The sequence below is a fragment of the Bombyx mandarina genome, chromosome 06, assembly GCF_030267445.1.
Source record: "Bombyx mandarina strain Sakado chromosome 06, ASM3026744v2".
In the NCBI taxonomy this organism is placed as follows: Eukaryota; Metazoa; Arthropoda; class Insecta; order Lepidoptera; family Bombycidae; genus Bombyx; species Bombyx mandarina.
In genome coordinates this window covers 8,364,503-8,388,206 of record NC_143213.1, presented here as the reverse complement: position 1 = coordinate 8,388,206, position 23,704 = coordinate 8,364,503, and the positions used below count along the sequence as shown (strand labels likewise).

The window sequence follows — 23,704 nt, the reverse complement described above, 5'->3', positions numbered from 1 at the left end:
GAAATGTGTAACATTGATTCATCCAGAATCATTTCTACAAGAAACACTTTGAATGATAATTTAAAAATAGCTATTGAACTTTTAGCTTCCGTGATTCGTATACATCCGTTCCAAATACTTAACAGACGATCTAAAAGCAAATTTACTGACGCGAAATATTATTACTATTGATTTCCCCAAATATTCTCTTAAAATTTTAACAAATAATTGCTATGAATGCTAACGCATATTATTTCGGTTTGGTTGTAAAATATGATGGTCGGTCTGATTATATATTATAGTATAGTCTTCAGAAGAAAAACTTGTATCAAAATCGGTAAAATAATGAACGCATGACGTCAAAATACCTCCAATGCTTAGTCTCACAATAACGTATCGATAATATAAATAATAAATTTTATACAACCTACCCTTAACTACCGAGGAACGATCACATATCTATGTGAGTAGAGTGTGTAGGCAGTCCTTTACAGAGAGCTAATAGCGAACGGACTAGAAATTCGTCCGCCCATTTCAAAACTAAGCATTTCTTTTGTGCAGATATTAAAACTGCGCTAACAGTACAATTATTTAGCCTACTCTTCCGTTGCTAATATTCTTTCTTTGATATGACAGTTTTCTCGGCTGGATGTCTTGGATTAACTGAGATGCCATTCAAATGTAATTGAGTTTTACAAACTGCGTACTATGTGTGGGCGATGCCTTTTCTAAAGAATTTTGTGGTTTTTACTTTTTATTTAAGTGCTGTATAGTCGGAAATTACAAAATATTTGGTCATTTTTCACAGGATTACACTCGGTAACTGTATGGGTCTAGGGGAAAGACCGTACAGCCCACCATGGTGGGGGCAGCTGGCTTGGTTCATAGTCTTTGCCGTGATGTTACTTCTTGCTGTAATTGGAAATACAATGGTCATATGGATTGTTCTAGGTAAGTATAATACGTATAATAATCGATAGATATCAAAGCAATAAAACATATTATCTCAGATAAAAAACTTTGACTTATTGTTAGATGTTATAGAAATACTCGTAATGTATTTAGTTAGATGAAAAGTAAGCATGAACCTGATTTATGAATAGAAAAATATTTCATGGTTTATTAAAAAGCTCATTAAAAAGTGAAATGTACACTAGTTACTATTATATTTAAATGGAATTGATTATTTCTGTCTCTAGACATTTGACAGGGTAAATGCTGATTAGAGAACCGAAAAAATTACAGGGGTGTTCAATGAAAGAAAACGAGCTAAAGGCATTCTGAAAGAAATTCACAATTACTTTCAATGTTAAGAAACGGTTATAGCTTAATTAGTGAATTGCTAAAGCGAAATGTTAAATGCTTAAAACAAATTAATTTTGTTTCAAAATTGTAGTTATTTTCAATATTAAAGATGATAGCTTAAATTCTTCTATCAACGACTCGTGTAAGCTATGAAAAATAATTGACAACACTTTTCTATAAACTATAAAAAGTATACGTTTTTTACAACGCTTGTATGATAGAAAATTCCGTGACTGAAATTTACTAATCCTAACAAATAACATTTTATGGTATGAGTAATCTAAGTCCATTGTTGCGACGCCAGTTAAAGTTTTTTTTTAATTATCGTAAGTTTTAAATTAATGTCTTTCAATTCTTTTTAAGGGAGTTTATGACCTGGTAACTAAGACTTTAAGTCATGTCATTATAATAATTTATAACCTTATTTTTATGAAAAATGATAATATGGAGTGAAATGAAATGAAGATTATTAATTTGGGACATTAATCAACTGGGATGAAATGAAATGAAATGAGATGAGATAATATGGGATGAAATATAATCGCAGTAAAATGGTGGTCATGTACTGAGATTTTTCAGTGGACTTTTTGGGGGATCCCGAGAAGTTGCGTCCAGCGGTTTTGTGTCATTTTCCCACATTTGTGCACTTTCACAGATATTAAACAGTTAATAAACCACCGTTATTAAACATTTAAACCTGAAGAAACACTAAATAGATAAAATAAAACAAATCACACAACTTCACTCCTCGCGTTACCGCCAAAAAGTCCAAAGTGTTTCAAGATTGTTTTAAATTTAAGATTAAGAACAAATAATATTTATTCGCTTAATAATATTATAGTGACTAGTTTTCCGTTTTACCCATATAGTTTGACTAAGGAAGTTTTGAGTCGAATTCCTACTTTTTTGTTTGTAGAATTAAACAGGACTGGATTTTTCCTTGTTAAATTTACGCGAGATCATTCCCCTTTCACAGTCGCACCCTAAAAATCTCTAGATTCATTTTGTATTCAGAAAGCTTAACGTCGATCTCAATAAACTTTACTTGTACACCACAGGGACAGTACTTTTATGAATCCAGCTGTTGTTCGACTACACAATCGAGTTGAAAGTTAAAAACTTTTAAATTTAACTGAATATGAAAAATTTAATAAAACGTGATTCTTTTTAAATTACAAATCGTATTGTGTGCTTGAAATGGCAATTCATGTGTACTTTTCATTTTAAATAGTGGCTTAAAATTGGCAACGTATCTATGATTATATCTGTATTTATTTAAATCAGTGTTTTTTTTTTCTACTGCTTAAACGAGCTTGTGTACACGAGCTCATAGCTCACCTGATGTTAAGTGATTACTGGAGCCCATAGACATCTACAACGTAAATGCCGCCACCCACCTTGAGATATTAGTTCTGAGGTCTCAGTTTAGTTACAACGGCTGCGCCACCCTTCAAACCGAAACGCATTACTTCTGCGCGGCAGAAATAGGCGGGGTGGTGGTACCTACCCATACGGACTCACAAGAGGTCCTACCAGTAGTGTTACCTACCTGATGTTATTCCTTCACCATGGAAGTCAATCTTGAAGATTTCTTAAGTGCGTATTTCATTAGAAAAATAGGTACTCGCCTGCGGGATACGAACACCGGTGCATCGTTAGATACGAATGCACCGGACATCTTATCCTTTAGGCCACGACGACTTCAGACTTAAATTACAAAGATCCACTAACCACTTGATCCCTGGCGGATGTCAAGCTTATTCTCCCACAGAATGTAATCAGAAAGTTTCAAAGCTTTAGCGACCCTATTTTTATTGAATAACGTGAGTGCTGGCAACCTAGCTTTTTAATTTGACTGACTTGTTGGTGCAGTAGTTAGTGCCCTGACTGCTGGGCCCAGAGTCATAGGTTCGATTACCACATCCGGCAAACATTTATCTGATAAAAATATTTGATATGCATATTATTATATTTAAACATACATGTATAAGTATGTATATGGGCATCAGTCTCTAGTATAGTTCATAGTATAGCTTGGAATCAGATGACCGTGTGTGACTTGTCCCGCGATTATATTATTATTTTCATTAATAAATGTGAGATAATGTGAGACTACTTTGATATTCGAGCTCTATCAAACGTATAATTATTTCCATTCTTAATGGTGATTAATACTCTTGTTGACCTTAGTTCAAGCAAACCATAAGACGCTTTATTGATATTCACAACAAAGCGCACTAGAAATTTGATATTTTGCTGGATATATCTATGACGATAGTGAAGATAGTTGTAACTTTGACCTCTAATATATTGTGTGGAAAGGGAATTTAATCGATTTTATTTACGCTAAATGCTTTTTTTTCCAGTACGGTAAGAGACACAATCGCGAATCAACGAAACACTTCTCATATCCGTGAAGAAATTTTATAAAAGTTTGTTTTTTATTAATACGCTTTTATTAGCTTCAAACTGATGTATGTTCGGAACGGAACGGAATCTTTGAACATGATTTTGACCCCCTTCAAAACGTCGGATCAACTCAAAATTTGGTATACTTATTAAGGACCGATGACAATTCAATATAAAAAAATATTGAAAATAAATATTACTAAAAAATTATATGAAATATAAATAATAGTTAGTTATAAATATTTTGTGAACAGATATGAGTAGAAGGGTTATTTTGATAATATCCTGAAAATCACACCACGCTTTCTTTACAATAAAATCATTATTTCTTACAAATTTTTTATAAAAATTTATGAATTTATTTTCTACTTTCTAGTTGGATTTTCTATAAAAGCGTATTTTGTTAGTTTTTTTAAACTATTATTTATTTCTGGATAACTTAAAACATCGTCATATTGTATTTATTATAAATCTGTCTTTTGTTTCAGCACATCGCCGAATGAGGACCGTAACGAATTGTTTCCTTGTGAACCTGGCCGTAGCAGACCTCTTGATGGCAACCCTCAACGGAGCTCCGAACTTCGTATTCCTGGTGACGGCTAACTGGCCCTTTGGAGCCGTGACATGCACTGCGAGTAACTTCACAGCAAGCTTGACCGTGTCAGCGGGCGTATTCACGCTCGTGGCCATAACAGTTGACAGGTTTGTTTTAAGCACCCAAAGTTTAAAAAAAAGATGTGTGGTGACAAATTAATATATACCACAAACAATGATCATTGAAATCGGTTGGCGTGATATTGAGTTATTGAGTTATTTATCTATTTGTCGCACACGTATTTAATGCAAATTTAAGGCTTAATGGTTTTCTCATGGATACCATAATCAGAACTTGAAATGAGACCACACGGAAAGCGTCAGCTTTCTAATATTAGATGAGAGCAAGGTTGAGAGAGTAGGAAAATAATTTAACATGGAAATTTTTGTAAATCACTACTTAAATATATGTAAAATTTGATAATTTTAAAATATTGTTTTCCTTATGGTGAGTCGAAGCTTTGTTTTGTTTTAAAAATAAATAAATGTGGTGTCGTGGGATACCAGGTAGGAACGAAGTTCCTTCGGCTAATGTAGAATCGACACAATTTGCAAAAAAAAAATCGTGCTCATTTTTATGTTGGTTTTCTTGATTTTTCTCTTAAATTTTTCTGATTAGTTTTTATTTAAGTACAGGAAAGTATTTAGGAAATTCAGTATTTTAGGAAATAATAAATTACGTAAAATAAAAATAAAATCGTAATTCAAATTATCAATTAAAATAACAAAATATGTCTCTTTATTTTTGTTTGACAACATAAAACTACATAGAAATAGAAATAATTACAAAATAGAGAGAGAAGGGATGAGAGAACGAAAAGAAAGAGGGAGAAAGAGAAAGGTATTATACACTACTCGCTTGTGTATACGACTGTCGCGCCTGCGCACGTCTCATTTAACGGTTTTATTCCACGCACTTTTTTCCACGGATTTTTTCTTACGGTTTTACTATCACATTTTTTTCAGTTCGGTCGCGCAGCAAAATCCCTATCCCCTCCAAGCCTGCCGTAAGGAACTTCGTTCCAATAAAAAAACAATCATCAAAATCGAGTCACTTAATCAAAAGTTATGAAGTAACAAACATAAAATCTTATGTTACGGACGTTTTTTTCCGGTTAGGGTACCCCTCGGCATCGTCCCATAAAGAACTTCGTTCCAAAAACGAATATTAGGACCGCTTGTGGTGAGTCCGCGTAGGTACCACCACCCTGCCTATTTCTGCCGTGAAGCAATAATGCGTTTCGGTTTGAAGGGTGGGGCAGCCGTTGTAACTGTAGTTGAGAACTTAGAACTTACATCTCAAGGTGGGTGGCGCATTTACGTCGTTAATATCTATGGGCTCCAGTTACCACTTGAGCCCATACGTGGGCTGTGAGCTCGTCCATCCATCAAAGCAATAAAAAAAATTTTTAATAACCTATAAAGACTACAACGTTATGACTAGTGTCTTTGTAACACTATTAATCGTCTAAGTCATTAATCTTAACTTAATTTACTTAATTAATTAACTAACTAGAAGGTATTTTACAGTGTTCACTAAACAGTATTTCAACAAAATACTTTTGATATTTGGCTCATAATATAAATAATGTTGGACGAGTATTATTGATATTATTATTGACGATCAATGAAGTAGGAAACCTATGGAAATGAAACGTCAACCAAAATTTCGTGCCACTGTGACGTCATCTGGCCACAAAACATGGCGGCATTAGTGCTGTACAAAGGATTTCAATGTTATCAGGTTTTATCGATAAACGTTCTTGGCTCATTTTATTTTAAATATTGTTGAGTATTATTTATTTGTAGAATTTATACTTTAATGGGAAGTAAGTAGGTATATTGTTATGTGCAAATATGATATGATTTAGATGGGTGAAATCTAAGACAAGTTCGTCCTTCGAATTTGCCAAGTAAACGATATGATGATTTTTAAAAGTTGCTACAATGATTTTATAAAGTTGTCGTTTGTCGCAAAACATAAAGATATGGCGTAGTTCAAAGCCATCAGCCCATTTCTAGCATGCTAAATGTTATCGTATTTTGAGTACGTGTTTTTCTTAGACTATTACAATCTATTTTAATTGTTTTGCTGACTCTAAAGTCCGTAACATTCTACCGCAGCGCACCCCAAGGAAGGTGCGCCGCACCATTTGAATCACTTTCGCTTGAGAGTGATTCAAATTTTAAACTTATCCAGGGACCGCGTTTAAAAAAAACACACCTACAGAACATTTATTCATTAATTACAAACGTCATTCCTTGTGACTTCCTCTCTAAAATCACTTAATTATTAAATATTTAACAAATTTACAATAGTGTTTTACTCACTGCGGAATAAAACTATTTTATTTAAATAGTTCCGAAGAGATTTTGTCGGTAGCCTTTTTCCCGAAATATCTAAACAGAATGTCTAAATATGTTTTGATGACATATTTTAAAGTGGTATTTATGATTAGTGTCATGATGAGGGATGAGGGCTCCATAATGAATTTAAATACATATAGATAATAGTTTTAGGACATCGACTTTCTTGAGATCCTATAAAATACGTTTTAATTATTATTTTTCTATGTTTTAAGCATGATAAATTATGAAATTTTATATAATCAATCATATTAAATCGATATCATAGTCAATAAATAATGTACAACCCAAAACAGACGGCCGAACTGACGTGACAATGACATTTGGCGCGCTAAACATGGCGGATTTTCGGCCTCATTAGACGGAGACGGAGATATTTACGTATATTCATGTTTCATTTTATGTACGCACTGAAATACTGTTATATTGTTTTCCTGCGAGTTAAAGTGCTGAGTAAGAACGAGATAGATATATGTTTATGTATGTGCCTTCAAAATGGGTGCTATTTATATAAGCAATTGTACGTATAGAACAATATGTCGTGTCCCTACTATATAGGTCTATGTTGACGATCACGACCACTCTGTCAAGAGTGACACGACTGAGAAGAAAAAGAAGAATAAATAATGTGTATATAAGACAATCATGTACTGAGCAAATACATGGAGTAAGAGTTATGAATATTAATAAGCCGATGATATGTGTTTTTGTTCGTGATTTATGCAATCATGTATTTTTTATTCGCTTGAGCTAAAAGTTTGTTCAGCTCACGTTGGGACTAGCAGAAGCTAGTGATTTTAAAATAGAACCATTTAGGTAAAAACGTTATATTATATAGTTGGCGCACCATCCGGTGAATTTCATACATTTATCCATATTCACATTGGAAAGCCTTCGTGTTACACTAATCTATGTTAAAATTTGATTTTTGTAGCATCGATGTCATGTAATAGTTTTATCACAAATACAATTGCAATAATAACTTAACAATAAGAAAATATGGCAATAAAAACTATTAGACAGATTAATACTCATCTAATAGTTTCGAGTGACATATCTTTCATTATAATATTTATATTTTATACACTGTTGGTAAACGAATATCATATAAATGTTTGATGAACGGTTCTGTGACATCATTCTAAAGAACAATCTCTACCACGAATAAAAGCATCTTATTCAATTTCATCAAATAAAATTCAGTATCACAATGACTGAGTTGTAATAAGTGTTTTTCTCAAGATTACTTCCTCAACTCCTCTCTCTAAAGCTTTGTTCGTCTTATAAAGTATACTTTCGACTTATGCTTAGATTGTTGTAATATGTATGAACGTCTTCTTACATTTTCATTGCTTCTTTTCTTTATGCTGTAAATTGGGAACGTATTATGTTAAAGGACCATAGAAGAAAAGTGCAACATACTCATGTCTCAAAGTGGGTGGCGGTATTTACATTGTTGATACCCATGGGCTCCGGAAACTACTTAACATTCAGTGGATCATGAACTTATCCAACCATTCAAGCCATAAAAATAAAAATTAAAACCAAAAAAATCAGTGAACGAAGAAATAAAAACAAATCAATATAATAACAGAAATGTACGCTTGATGTGAGAATCGATGTTTCCATTGTTTTTGTTTTCATAGCATTCTATCGTTTCTTATATAATACATTTAAATAATCCTAGCTGTACTATTCATCTATTCTCAATTTGACAACAGACGTCAAGAACAAAAGTTTGACAATAAATAGTATGCATGCGTGCGTGCGTCAAATACATGGTATGTAGGGTGTGTAATATTTTCTTTATTGATTTAATGTATCTTAAAAATATTAGCATTGTGCACTTCTTCTCTATATTCTCTATAAGTGTGGAAAATTTTATACTCCTCCGTCCGCGCAATTTTCGTAAAAAGGGATACAAAGTTTTTGCTTCACGTATTAATATATAGATAAACAAATCGTTTACTAATTTGTCGATAACACATAAAGTGCTAGATTATTATTCATTCTAATTCTAATTCTAATAAATTATCAGCAGCATCAAAAGTAAAATTAGTTTTATGAACAGCTAATCAACTGTACATACAAATCTAGAAGCCTGCAAGTTTATCGTTTCACGCTGACTAGCATTACGGAAACTCATAAGTTAATCTCCGTCTGTGCGAAGCCTCGCCCTAACTAGCACTGAATATCGTAACATAGTTCAGCTCAACCACCTGATCTCATGTAAAGTGTTTATTAAATTCTCGAGAAGCGCCCGCAGCTTCATATCCGGAAACACATAACCTCTTACACGTAGTACCTCAAACATAAATTATTTTACGAGTACCTGCATTCACAATTTATTCCCAAACGCACCTAAGTACCTACGAGGCCTTCGCGTGGACCGATTTCCTCTCCCGTTAACTTTCTTATTTACTTAACTCGTAATTCATACTATCAGGACCGTTTTTCGTGACGAAGGTTCGATAAAAAAAAAACTTGTTTTCAGTTTCACTCGAAAGATTTTGAAGAAGTTGAATAGGTTCATTTTTCTATTAGCTTATATGGGCAGGCAGTTGTCAAGTTTTAACTGAAGCTCATTGATATCACGACGATTGATATCACGACGTGAATGCTGTTTGTTACTCTTCAAACTGGAATGCATGATTGCTTAGAATTAGTCGTGGCCTAAAGGATAAGATGTCCGGTACTTTCGTATGTACATCGGTGTTTGTATGCCGACGGCAGATACCAATTATTCCAATGAAATACGTACTTAACAAATGTTCGAAATAGAATGTATAAAATGTAAAGGAATAGCATCGTGTAATAAAAATCAAACCCATAAAAATTTTAATTTGCGTAATTACTGGTGGCAGAACGTCTTGCGAAGTCTGAGAAAAAAACTTCGTACCAGGTATACTCGTAGGTGGGTTACTGGTGTCCATGTTTTTTTTTTTTTATTGCCCTTGTAGGCAGACGAGCATACGGCCCACCTGATGGTGAGTGGTTACCGTCGCCCATGGACTTCAGCAATGCCAGGGGCAGAGCCAAGCCGCTCCCTACCGTAATGTGTGAGGTTTGAAAAAAGACGGGCACCAGTTTCTTTTTTATGGACTGACTAAATTTTCTTTAAATTATATACTAATTTTACTAATTTATATCATATTCTGAGTATGTACACACCGTACGGAGTCTTCATTCCCGCAAAGAACCAAAGGGAAACGGGGGTGACTGAAAATCAGCGCTGTTCAATTTATCAACCTTGAACAGCAATAGCTGAGCCACCTCCTTTTGCCATTTTCTCTTTTTTTTGCTTTTCTTTTTTTTTTGTATTTCATTTTATGATGTGAAAGGCAATAAATGATCTTTATTATTATTATTATTATTATTATTATTATATATGTAAGCTTGAGGGTAGATATTATCTTGTTGAACACCAAGTAAAACGAAGTCACCTTTGGTTTCAGATTTAATCAACAATATGTTAACTTGACAATTCACTTTAACACTTGTCCAACTTTAACCAGTACGTACAACAGTCACTGAATCACACAACGTAACAACGATATAGTAAGTGCACCGGGCAAACGCAGTCGAACGAATGTTCATTGCGAGGCACGTACCGCCTTTTTATACTGGCCGGCGCAGCTGGCTTATTTATGAGTCACTTCTGTTGCACCTGTTGTTTGTGAGTCGAACGACACGGCCGGCGCACCTGGCTTGTGTGAGTCACTCCTATTGCACGTGCTAAACAGAAATATCGTTAACGCCGTCACGGCCATACTGACGTGCGCTCGTCCTCGTGCGCGCATTCTTATGGTATGTCTGTGAACAACAAACGTGTTCGTTCATCCTGACATTAACGGATGCAACTTAAAACGTGGTCTATGATATTAACAATCTAGTACGGTTCGGTTCGCATAATTCTTCAGAAAATCCTATACTGGCTATAAATACTGACTGCTTATATACCTGGGTCAGTTCATTTAAAACTCTTCAGGTATGTAAGTATGTCCCTTTTAACTTGATCTCTTCAGTTTTTCGAATTGGACCGAATAATGCTAGACCGGATCGCAATCCCTGTAGCTAATTGTTGTGGCTAGTCCGGATGAAAATCCCTATAGCCAAGCCATTGGACCGGACAGACCCTTCAATGACTTCACACTTTTTTTTTTCTTTTTTTTTTTTTTTTTCTTTGCTAGTCCGGGTCAACATCCCTTTAGCCAAGTCGTTGGACCGGATACACCCTTCAACGACCTACATTTTTTTTCTCTTTTTTTTTTTTTTTTGCTAGTCCGGATTAACATCCCTTTAGCCAAGTCATTGGACCGGATACACCCTTCAATGACTTACAATTCTTTTTTTTCTTTTTTTTAATTTTTTTTTTTTTTAATTTTTTTCTCTCTTTTTTTTCACTCTGCGTGTACGGTAGCATTTGTTGAAACATTTCTTAGACTAGAACATTTATACGGACTTTCTTCAGAAATAGTGCGAGACCGACCATCGTTTTCTACATTTCCAACACCTGCACCCGAGGTGCCTGACCTAACAGACATTGTATCACCACCCACAGATATAGTATCGCTATTTGCGGATAAAAATGTCGCTTCTATTGTCAGTGATAGAGTCGTCATCATTAAGATCAGTTTCATGAACAAGATTAATTAACCCATCTGTGTACGCCGTCACGTCATCGTCACTATAATTTTCAGAAATTTCTAGTAGGCCTGACGGGCCTCGAGGTATTTCACGTAAGTTTTCATGGGGAAATTTGTACACTATTAGAACTATTTACATGTCTCAATTTATACCTATCGTTTTCCAAAACTGCAGTAATGTTGAAGGGACCTTTACATTTTCGGTCAACTTACGAAAACAAGATCCCCAGCGGAAAAGAGGTTGACTTTAGCTTTGCCTCGACTAAACCAAGCTTCTGTTTGTGCCCTTTTTTTTATGTTTTCGCCGGTCTTCGACCGTGCTAAATCAAGATCTAATCTAGAGGGATTATCACTCTGTTGAAACTTTAAGATATTTCAAGTGAACTACCCTGAACGGCAAACGTCTATTCTATTGGAGTAAACCCTGTTACTCGACAGCGTGCACTATTAAGGGCGAGTTGAATATCCCCTAAGTGCTCTTACCATCATGATTGGTCTAAGTTACTTTCAGATCAAAGAGTGACTTGTTCATGAAACCGCTTACCATTGAATAAATTACTATGACTTTGTTTTATAAGACTACATTCTGACCCTGAATGGAACATAAAGGGGAAGCCAAAACCACTTATCTGTAACACACTGAAGCTCTGGAACACACGTTGACGTCTCTGGTTGCACCTGCCACAGCACCTGGAGCAGTGTCGTTTTTCTTCTTGTAGCGCATGGAACACCCAGAAGCTACATGACTCGCATCACCGCACACGTAACAGCTGACTTGCAGGCGAGAGCCGGGCGCCCACGGATGAGGAGGTTGTTCAGGTTTTGCTGGAATATCGAAAAAAGTTTGAGAGCAGTATCTGTCGCAACACCCTTCGGCACGATGCCCAGGTTTTCCGCAGAAATGGCAGCTTCCACGGAAAAAAACTTCGAGAGCGTTTTGGTTCTTTATCAGGATCTTCGTTTTTTCTTTTGAGGGTAAAGCCACGTAATGTGTGAAATAGACGATTTTTTGTGGTAATAACGACAGAGTTCAATTCCCGACGGATTCTTTCATCACACTGCGACAGTATTGATATAACAAATCCGGTGGCTATTTGTTCTGGCACATTAGCGTCGGGAATCTTCTTTATAAGTTGCCATAGCCGGATACCGGCTTCAGCTGGTCCCTTTTTGCTTTCCATTTCAAATTTAATAACCAGGTCGAAGTGGTCTTGCATCATTAGATAATTTTGTCAGCATCTCTTTAATAGTAGGCCAGGATATCTTACCAGGCTGTATTTTTGCGAGGCAAGTAGCAGCTCGAGCCTTAAGCGAATGTGTGAGAGTCAAAATTAAATCGACACCATCCAATACTTCAACTACTTTAAACGGCCCTTTAAACTTCGTATCTAATTTCGTTTGATTATGCTCTTCGTATTAATGTGTGGACGAGCTCACAGCCCACCTTGTGTTAAGTGGTTACCATAGACATCCACAGCGTAAACGCACCACACACCTTGAGATAGAAGTTCTAAGGTCTCAGTATAGTTACAACCGCTGCCCCACCCTTCAAACCGAAATACACCACTGCTTCACGGCAGAAATAGGCAGGGTGATGGTACCCGTGCGGTCGATGGCACTATACGGAGCACCCGTCTGGTGCCACGTCCTTACCCACGAGAACGTCGCCGCGCTGCGACGCCGGCAGCGCGCGATCGCAGTCAGAGTTATTCAATGATACCTCACAGTCTCCTACGAGGCGGCGCGCCCTAGCGCAAGTGCAGCCGGAGCGCGGGGGCTCCAATATCGGCAGTCCGTGCTGGAGGCGTGGTCTCGTCGTTTGGCGGACCCGTCGGCCGGCCTCCGTACCGTCGAGGCGATCTGCCCGGTTCTCGCGGACTGGGTGGGCCGCGACCGCGGATGTCTCACCTCCGGCTACACGATGTTACTCCCACACTGAGGAAGCCAACCGCGAACACATGTCAAGCACGCACAAGCACGCACTTCACCGGAAAAACCTGCATCCGCCAGCGGAACCCGAACACCGCCGCATCGCCAGACACGAACGCACCGGACGTCTTATCTTACAGGTCACGACGACTTCAGATGTGTCAATTTTTCTTCCCCACGGAAACTTGCTTGCTTTCTTGTTTGCTTGCTTGCGCCCGAAGTCATCGAACGTGTAGTGTTATTGGTATTGAATCGAGTAGATTCTAAAATTTCAGCGACAATTCACAGTCTCATGTCCTGGTTTACTGTACTAGTGCCATGTAACTCTAGCAGTAGTCATTGGCTTAAAAACGATTCGTGTCGGAACTACCCACTGGTCATGACAGATCCATTATTGCGATCGAAGTTTCACTTGAGATTTGCACTTGCCTTAATTTCTTGCAATAGCTTGTTACGTGTTGTATTTCCGTTAGTAAATGCCATGTGATGAAGTCGACAGTCAAACTGGGCAACATGAGCCAGAACGTAAGATGTGACGATTTCTTCGTGGCTCAGATCTTCCATCGAGGTAACAGAGACGTTATTACACGACTTACGTATGCTGCATTCACGCTCTTGTGGCGTACCACTACTAGTATTCTGATCTGCATCATGTTTTTTTTGCTGTACTTCGAACATGTTCAAACACGTCACGCCAGTGAGAGTAGAGTCCTGATCCCACTTCTGATGTAAGCTTGAGGGTAGATATTATCTTGTTGAACACCAAGTAAAACGAAGTCACCTTTGGTTTCTGATTTAATCAACAATATGTTAACTTGACAATTCACTTTAACACTTGTCCAACTTTAACCAGTACGTACAACAGTCACTGAATCACACAACGTAACAACGATATAGTAAGTGCACCGGGCAAACGCAGTCGAACGAATGTTCATTGCGAGGCACGTACCGCCTTTTTATACTGGCCGGCGCAGCTGGCTTATTTATGAGTCACTTCTGTTGCACCTGTTGTTTGTGAGTCGAACGACACGGCCGGCGCACCTGGCTTGTGTGAGTCACTCCTATTGCACGTGCTAAACAGAAATATCGTTAACGCCGTCATATATAAAAATACCGTTTATTTTGTACTTTTTTTTTTGTTTTCTTTTTTTTTCTAAAGTGTTTAAGAACAGAATACAGAAAACAACATTTTTGACAGATTACATTTCTGTAAAGCCATATATTTGTCAAGAATATAAAAACAAGAAATTTATTTAACGATTTTACGTTCTGAGTTCTGTACTATTAAAAACTGTTGAATAATGCATTTAATCAATAATAATATAATTCGCCTTTAAGTAGTAAATAATAGTCAATGTATAATCAAGAGATATTCAGAAACACACGCATATATTTATTGTACCAAACGAATTTTCCTAAAGGAGTCGGGCGCACAACAGTCGAGCGATAATTCGTTTTCATTGTATTCGCTAAATTCGATAAATTAAACCTGCTGAAACGGGAATGTATTTATATCCGCCGATACAATTTCAATGTGGAATACCTTTCATACATTTTAACATTACATTCCCAATCTTGACATTCTCTCAACAATAATTATATGAAAAATAAAACGTATAATTTTCTATTTTTCTAAAGGAAGCTACATATTACAGGTGGTACCTGCCCTGCCTATTTCTGTTGTGAAGCAGTGATGCGTTTCGGCTTGAAGGGTAGGGCTGCCGTTGTGCTATAAAAACTGAGACTTAAAACTCATGTCTCGTTGCCCACTAAGTTTCTCGCCGGATCTTCTCAGTGGGTCGCGTTTCCGATCCGGTGCTAGATTCTGCGAAGCACTGCTCTTGCTCCCGGTTAGAGCCCCATCAGCTCACCTACACGTCAAAGAGAAGCTGAAATAGCCTTTCAAGACTTCATCAGCATAGGAAAAAAAATGTCTCAAGGTGTGTGGCATTTACCTTGGTAATGTCTCTGTGCTTCGGTATTACTGACTGAATACTCAACGACGGAGTTATGTTCTGGGTCAGAGCTCTATTAAATATATTTGACGGCGTTAACGATATTTATGTTATACAGCACGTGCAATAGGAGTGACTCACACAAGCGAGGCGCGCCGGCCGTGTCGTTCCACTCGTAAACAACAGCTGCAACAGAAGTGACTCATAAGCCAGCTGCGCCGGCTAGTATAAAAAGGCGGAACGTGCCTTGAAATGAACATTCGTTCGACTGCGTTTGCCCGGTGCACTTACTATATCGTTGTTACGTTGTGTGATTCAGTGACTGTTGTACGTACTGGTTAAAGTTGGACAAGTGTTAAAGTGAATTGTCAAGTTAACATATTGTTGATTAAATCAGAAACCAAAGGTGACTTCGTTTTACTCGGTGTTCAACAAAATAATGTCTACCCTCAAGCTAACATCAGAAGTGAGATCAGAACTCTACTCTCACTGGCGTGACGTGTTTGAACATGTTCGAAGTACAGCAAAAAAAAACATGATGCAGATCAGAATACTAGTAGTGGTACGCCACAAGAGCGTGAATGCAGCATACGTAAGTCGTGTAATAACGTCTCTGTTACCTCGATGGAAGATCTGAGCCACGAAGAAATCGTCACATCTTACGTTCTGGCTCATGTTGCCCAGTTTGACTGTCGACTTCATCACATGGCATTTACTAACGGAAATACAACACGTAACAAGCTATTGCAAGAAATTAAGGCAAGTGCAAATCTCAAGTGAAACTTCGATCGCAATAATGGATCTGTCATGACGAGTGGGTAGTTCCGACACGAATCGTTTTTAAGCCAATGACTACTGCTAGAGTTACATGGCACTAGTACAGTAAACCAGGACATGAGACTGTGAATTGTCGCTGAAATTTTAGAATCTACTCGATTCAATACCAATAACACTACACGTTCGATGACTTCGGGCTTCATCGAGCAAGCAAACAAGAAAGCAAGCAAGTTTCCGTGGGGAAGAAAAATTGACACATCTGAAGTCGTCGTGACCTGTAAGATAAGACGTCCGGTGCGTTCGTGTCTGGCGATGCGGCGGTGTTCGGGTTCCGCTGGCGGATGCAGGTTTTTCCGGTGAAGTGCGTGCTTGTGCGTGCTTGACATGTGTTCGCGGTTGGCTTCCTCAGTGTGGGAGTAACATCGTGTAAGAGAGGTGGAACCCGTAAAATTATAGTTTGCGTGGTGGCTGGTAAGATTTGTTGCGGTAAGAAGTTTGCATGGTGGTAAAATGTCTTGTGAGTCTGCACAGGTAGCCGGAGGTGAGACTTCCGCGGTCGCGGCCCACCCAGTCCGCGAGAACCGGGCAGATCGCCTCGACGGTACGGAGGCCGGCTGACGGGTCCGCCAAACGACGAGACCACGCCTCCAGCACGGACTGCCGATATTGGAGCCCCCGCGCTACGGCTGCACTTGCGCTAGGGCGCGCCGCCTCGTAGGAGACTGTGAGGTGCTGTGGCAGGTCCAACCAGAGACGTCAACGTGTGTTCCAGAGCTTCAGTGTGTTACAGATAAGTGGTTTTGGCTCCCCCTTTATGTTCCATTCAGGGTCAGACTGTAGTCTTATAAAACAAAGCCATAGTAATTTATTCAATGGTAAGCGGTTTCATGAACAAGTCACCGTAGTCACCCTAGACACGTCCTTACGGATCCATCAGATCCAATAACTCTTGCATTAGATACCTTCAGCTCTAACACTAGGAGCAGGCTGAGGAACCCCAGTAATCGTACTCGTCGAACTCGACAAAGAGGTCGACGTGCAACCTAACCCATGCATCAGCCCACTGAGTTTCTCGCCGGATCTTCTCAGTGGGTCGCGATTCCGATCCGGTAGTAGATTCATTCGCGAAGCAATTGCTCTTGAGTTGTTAGGTCTCCTGCGGAGGCGCTCGGGCAGTTGTTAGCAAATCCCACCCCTCTTGGCTGAGCCTTTGCTCGCCCACCCGTCCTGGTGAAGCGGGAAAGGCCTCCGGGCCACCAGTAATCTTTCAATCATCTGCAGTTTTGGAAAACGATAGGTATAAGTTGAGATATGTAAATGGTTCTAGTGTACAAAGTTCCCCATGAAAACTTACGCGAAGTACCTCGAGGCCCGTCAGGCCTACTAGAAATTTCTGAAAATTATAGTGACGATGACGTGACGGCGTACACAGATGGGTTAATTAATCTTGTTCGTGAAACTGATCTTAATGATGACGACTCTATCACTGACAATAGAAGCGACATTTTTGTCCGCAAATAGCGATACAGCAAACATAGTCTGTGGGTAGTGATACAATGTCTGTAAGCTCAGGCACCTCAGGTGCAGGTGTTGGAAATGTAGAAAACGATGGTCGGTCTCGCACTATTTCTGAAGAAATTCCGTATAAATGTTCTGGTTTAAGAAATGTTTTAACAAACGCTACCGTACACGCAGATTAAAAAAAAAAAAAAAAAAGAGAATTGTATGTGGCTAGAGAGATGTTAATCCGGACTAGCAAAAAAAAAAAAAAAGAGGAAAAAAAAAAAAAAAAAAAAAGTGTGAAGTCATTGAAGGGTCTGTCCGGTCCAATGGCTTGGCTATAGGGATTTTCATCCAGATTAGCCACAACAATTAGCTACAGGGATTGCGATTCGGTCTAGCATTATCCGGTCCAGTTCGAAAAACTGAAGGGATAACAATTCCGGTCTAAGTTAAAAGGGACATACTTACATACCTGAAGAGTTTTAAATGAACTGGCCCAGGTATGTAAGCAGTCTGAAGGTTATTTATAGCCAGTATAGGATTTTCTGAAGAATTATGCGAACCGAACCGTACTAGATTGTTAATATCATAGACCACGTTTTAAGTTGCATCCGTTAATGTCAGGATGAACGAACACGTTTGTTGTTCACAGACATACCATAAGAATGCGCGCACGAGGACGAGCGCACGTCAGTATGGCCGTGACGGCGTTAACGATATTTATGTTATACAGCACGTGCAATAGGAGTGACTCACACAAGCGAGGCGCGCCGGCCGTGTCGTTCCACTCGTAAACAACAGCTGCAACAGAAGTGACTCATAAGCCAGCTGCGCCGGCTAGTATAAAAAGGCGGAACGTGCCTTGAAATGAACATTCGTTCGACTGCGTTTGCCCGGTGCACTTACTATATCGTTGTTACGTTGTGTGATTCAGTGACTGTTGTACGTACTGGTTAAAGTTGGACAAGTGTTAAAGTGAATTGTCAAGTTAACATATTGTTGATTAAATCAGAAACCAAAGGTGACTTCGTTTTACTCGGTGTTCAACAAAATAATGTCTACCCTCAAGCTAACATATTTTTGTTTTTCGGTTGAGTAATGGCGTAATTGTTTGTTTCCTACGAAACGCCACAAACACAGTAAAATTTTCTAGATTTGGACTTTCAATATGAAAATTAGATTTACGTAAATATACTTTTCTTTTTTTTTTTATTGCTTAGATGGTTTTTGATTGTTTAATTCAATTTAATTGTAATTCAATTGTTTCATATCTATCTATATCTATATATATAAAAATGAATTGCTGTTCGTTAGTCTCGCTTAAACTCGAGAACGGCTTTAACGATTTGGCTAATTTTGGTCTTGAATTATTTGTGGAAGTCCAGAGAAGGTTTAAAAGGTAGATAAATATGAAAATGTTCGGAATTAAATAAAAATAACAATTTTGTTTTTCCTTTGATGTGCCCCCCGACGGACGGATTCTTTTTGTTTGTTTTAAGTTTATTTTATACAAAAGTCTTTTATTTATCAATTGAGGCACTACGAAGTCTGCCGGGTCAGCTAGTATTTTATATTAGTCAAGTAGTTCACTCGATGAATATCTGACAGTTAAAATTTTGTCCAAAATAAAACTTAGTAAACGATATTTAATTAGAAATAGATTAATACTTAAAAATCCAATTTCCGTGTAAGTAAAGAACCCTGTCTCGAATCAGGCCTCAATAAAGAAGTATCTGTAAATATACGAAGGTCGTCGAATTTCTTATTTAGAGCGATGCGAAACGAATCGAGAAATTTTTCGGATCGCTCAGATTGACACACCTTTCATTAAATCATAATTGTTAATATAGAAATGTGCCTTATGCTAAAAACAGTTCCGGGAAATAGAAAACTCTTTGTCGTCAATAATTCGAGATTATATTCGTATTTTATTCTGGATGTATAGTGAAATAAAAGCAAAGTTCTGTAAGCGCTCGGTTTTACAATAAGCAATAAACACTTTCTTCTCTTTATGTTTTATATTTTTAAAATATTTTAATTTCATGAAAAAAGTCAATTTTTCTTTGTTTACTTTAAAAGTTTTTAAGATAGTTTAAAACCTGAATTGACATTTTTTTACAAGGTATAGTAAATAAGATGACACACGAAAAACGCCGAATATGTGTAAGCATATGCTATAATAATAATTAACTAGACGATGACCGAGCTTTTCTCGGTTTTTTCTGATAACGACATCTTGTTGTGTCTTTAAAGCGGTTAGTTGCCCTCAATTAAGAAAAATAGTATTATTATTCGCCAATAGAGGTTGGGAAGAGTTGATTATTGAAAACACGAATAAAACAACATTTTCTGAAAATAAATCGTAGCTAGATCGATTTATCGCCCCCGAAATCCCCTATACTAAATTTTATGAAAATCGTTGGAGACGTTTCCGAGATTCAGATTATATACATATATATTAATATACAAGAATTGCTCGTTTAAAGGTATAAGATATGATAATGTGTTAGCTAATTGTTGATTTTACGTACAATCTGATCAACAAATCAATTAATATTTTATGGATCGAAGAGTTATACAAGCCACTCTTTATCCCGGTAAAGTGCAATGTGTTTGACTCTTTTTAAATTACAAAGTTAATATACGAGTAATATCATAGGGTAGGTCTAGATTGTGGGATTTTTCTTACAATAGATATCTCCAGCCAAATACATACATACATGTATGAACCTCAGAGCTACTCGTTCTTTAAAATAGGGATAAATAATCACATCGTACCTATGTGATTTTCGTCTTTGTTTGTACATGTAGTTGTATATAAAAAAATTGGTTTCATCCGGTTGTAGTATTAAGTCGTGTGGTTGACCTTCTGATTGGCGACCCTTAAATTTATCCCCGTTATAAAAAGGGTCGATTCCCGTTCGGAGTCGATCGTTTTTAAAAGACGATATCTAATAGAGGCTGTTCTTGATAAATTACTTTCATGTACAATTTAATTTCGTAGTCAATTTCTTGTTACTGAGATCTACAAATTTTGAAAAATCAAAAAAAAAATTGAAGTCTTCGTGGCATTCGTGTTGAAGCGATGCAACGGTTTTCGAAACCCGCAGGCGGGTATCAATTTTTCTAATGAAATACGTACTTAACAAATGTTCACGATTGACGTGCACGGTGAAGGAATAACATCGTGTAATAAAAATCAAACCCGCAAAATTATAATTTGCGTAATTACTGGTGTTAGGACCTCTTGTGAGTCCGCATGGGTAAGTACCACCACACCGCCTAATTCTGCCGTGAAGCAGTAATGCGTTTCGGTTTGAAGGGTAGGGCAGCCATTGTAACTATACTGAGACCTTAGAACCTTAGTGGGTGGCGCATTTACGTTGAAGATGTCTATTGGCTCCAGTGACCACTTAACACCAGGTGGGCTGTGGGCTCGTCCACTCATCTAAGCAATAAAAAAAAGTGCAGGTCCGGGAAATATTGCCATAACTTAAACGAAAAGTGGCTTTACAATGAATATTCGTTGAGACCAATGTTAAAATACTATATTGTTCTCTTTTTAGCTTCGGTGTCTATTTTACACATTATGAACAATCTGTGTATCGTTACAAACTATAGTTGAAACCCGCAAGCTGGACCGAGTGTATATTATATTGTGAATTGTTTTTCTTTGTTAATAGTAATACAATATTAAAAACACGTTTATTTACGCCAACACCAACAGTATAGTTAAACAAAGACTGTCAAGAACAAAGTACTAGGTCAAAACAAACTTGTCTCAGGATTAGTAATTGAGCATGACTTATCCTACATTTACCAAAATAAATTGGCTCGCATTTGTAGCTAAACTTTGTTACCCTTATTCTCAATTTCTCTGTTTCGTTGAAAATCTGATTAGAATAATAATGCAGTTTTATGTTTGATAGATCTTTATAGACGAAATGAGCTATAGCTAATGCTGTTGTGATTTAGACGAACCCTTTAGACCAAGTGTTATTTTTTTTTTAAAACCTGTCAAATAGTCTACAGTACAGTATACATTGTGGCACAAAAAACATAATTGCATTGACCATGCCGTATCTTGATGCAAAATCTCATCAATTAAAGTACACAGATTAGCAGCGGAAAATCAACTGAGTATTAACTTATAGTTTAATTTCCAATTAAAATTAATATTGATTGACATAAATAATAATAATTTATTAAGCTCCTAACCCTATAAATATATATAATAAGAAAGTTATATTCATTTGCTAACATTTTGTGTGTGTACAGGTGAGGAAAAAACCCTTAACCTACTTTTCTTCGGTTTGGCAACCTCGGTTGCTGTCGGCAAGGAATTACTCGGATTTACAAACTCCTTTTCCCTTTATATCACTTACTTACTACATTTTCTTAATTGAAAGTGAATAATATGTTATCGCGTCCATTCTTTGTTTAGAACTTGTAGTTTATTCAATAAGATTTATGTTCACGAACGCCGATCTTCAATAGAAGAAAAAAAACTTTTGCATGTTTTTATTTATTTTTATTACTTTAGTAAGCAGACAAGCATACGGCCCACCTGATGGTGAGTGGTTACCGTCGCTCATGGACGTCAGCAATGACAAGGACCGAGCCAAGCCGCTGCCTACCGTTAACAAAGCCGCTGTCTACCGTTAGCAAAGCCACTAATACTGTTCATATGTGTTTTGCATTTGTGAAGCACGAGCACTATTTACTGTCTGATAAAAAATTGAATTACTACCGTTTCGTGGATTCAACAGAACTGTAATATAACGTTTGCGTAACAAAGCGTGTTATATATAAAATGAAAGGTTTTGTTTACTAGTTGGCACCGCGTGGGCGTGAACTCGCTCCGGGCCTTTTAAATTTATTATAATTACATTCTAATGTTTTGATGTTTAATTTTTGTACTTATATAACTGTTTTACAGGTAAAAACATATTACATAAGACATAAATACAAAAAAGGTAGCAATTCAATTAAATCAATTTGATCTAAATCAATTCAATTGCTAACCGTGTATCGTCATGTACTGTTATCAGCTTGCAACCCATCTGACGAAATGTATATATAGACCTCAACAATTTCAAGGTCCAAACCACATCGCTCGCAAGGTAGAGCCTTGGGAGTTTAATACTCATCACAAATCTTGTTTAAAGAGAGACATGCCATAATAAGCGGAGAATTTTGAAATGAGAAGTTTATTTGACCCACAAACCCTATCAGTAGTTAAGCTTACGTGTAGTAACCTACGAGCCAACTTGACGTATCTACGTACACATGTGCCGTACGATTCGCCGTTGAAATCGCGTTTTTCAGTACTTTAGAGATATTGGAACTTATTGCAACAGCTATTTTCAGATACTAGAGGTCCCGCAGTAGTCGAAATTCGACTATAATTAATTGGAATTGTAAGTTTGTACACTATTATGATTGTATTTTATACTTCTATAGTCACAAATAAAATATTAACAAAGACAAACAATATTTAATCTCAATTTGACAACAGACGTCAAGAACAAAAGTTCAAAGCAAATAAATAGTATGCATGCATGTGTGCGTCAAATACATGGTATGTAGTGTGTGTAATGTTTTCTTTATTGATTTAAAGTATATTTTATGCATTATTTAAAAAAAATATTAGCATTGTGCACTTCTTCTCTATATTCTCTATAAGTGTGAAAAATTTCATAGTCCTCCGTCCACGCAATTTTCGTAAAAAGGGATACAAAGTTTTTGCTTCACGTATTAATATATAGATAATATAACATAAAGAGTATTATAGTTTTATAGTGTAAGTTGATGTATAAAATAATATGTGCCTATTGTGTTGCTTTTGTTTTTTTTTGTGATTTAAATTTCTAAATTTCTCTTCTCTATTCACTTTCTACTTATATGTGAATGTGATTTTGATTGTGGAAACATATTTGATTATTGTTTTAGCTATATTATTTAAAATATTATGTTTGTATTGTACTGTTTGTTTCCCAAATAAATAAATAAATAACGAAACTTTTCAAGAAAGGTGTCACTAGTGCTTTTTCTGGAGTATCTTTCCCGAGTGATCTTCTATCAATGGATACCCAGTTCGATCGAAATGCTCGTTAGCTTTAGACAGTAGGCGGATTAAAGACAATCTCGGCACCTTTCTTAGCCGAATAATCAATTTCAATACCTTTTAAGTCACTGTGTCCCCATATCAAAGAAGGGATTAACTTATTATTCCTGTTC

At 37.0% G+C, this 23,704-nt stretch overlaps 1 protein-coding gene across 3 annotated transcripts in view; it reads left to right on the top strand.

Moving 5' to 3' along the window:
* NGR-A33 (neuropeptide receptor A33) overlaps nucleotides 1-23,704 on the top strand; it is a 96,365-nt gene that overhangs the window by 24,833 nt on the left and 47,828 nt on the right. For all 3 annotated transcript variants that reach the window (XM_089728352.1, XM_089728354.1, XM_089728353.1), the window contains exons 3-4: nucleotides 788-930; nucleotides 4,182-4,395. In XM_089728352.1, coding sequence (XP_089584478.1) covers nucleotides 788-930; nucleotides 4,182-4,395 — 357 coding nt within the window. The remainder of the gene's footprint in view (nucleotides 1-787; nucleotides 931-4,181; nucleotides 4,396-23,704) is intronic.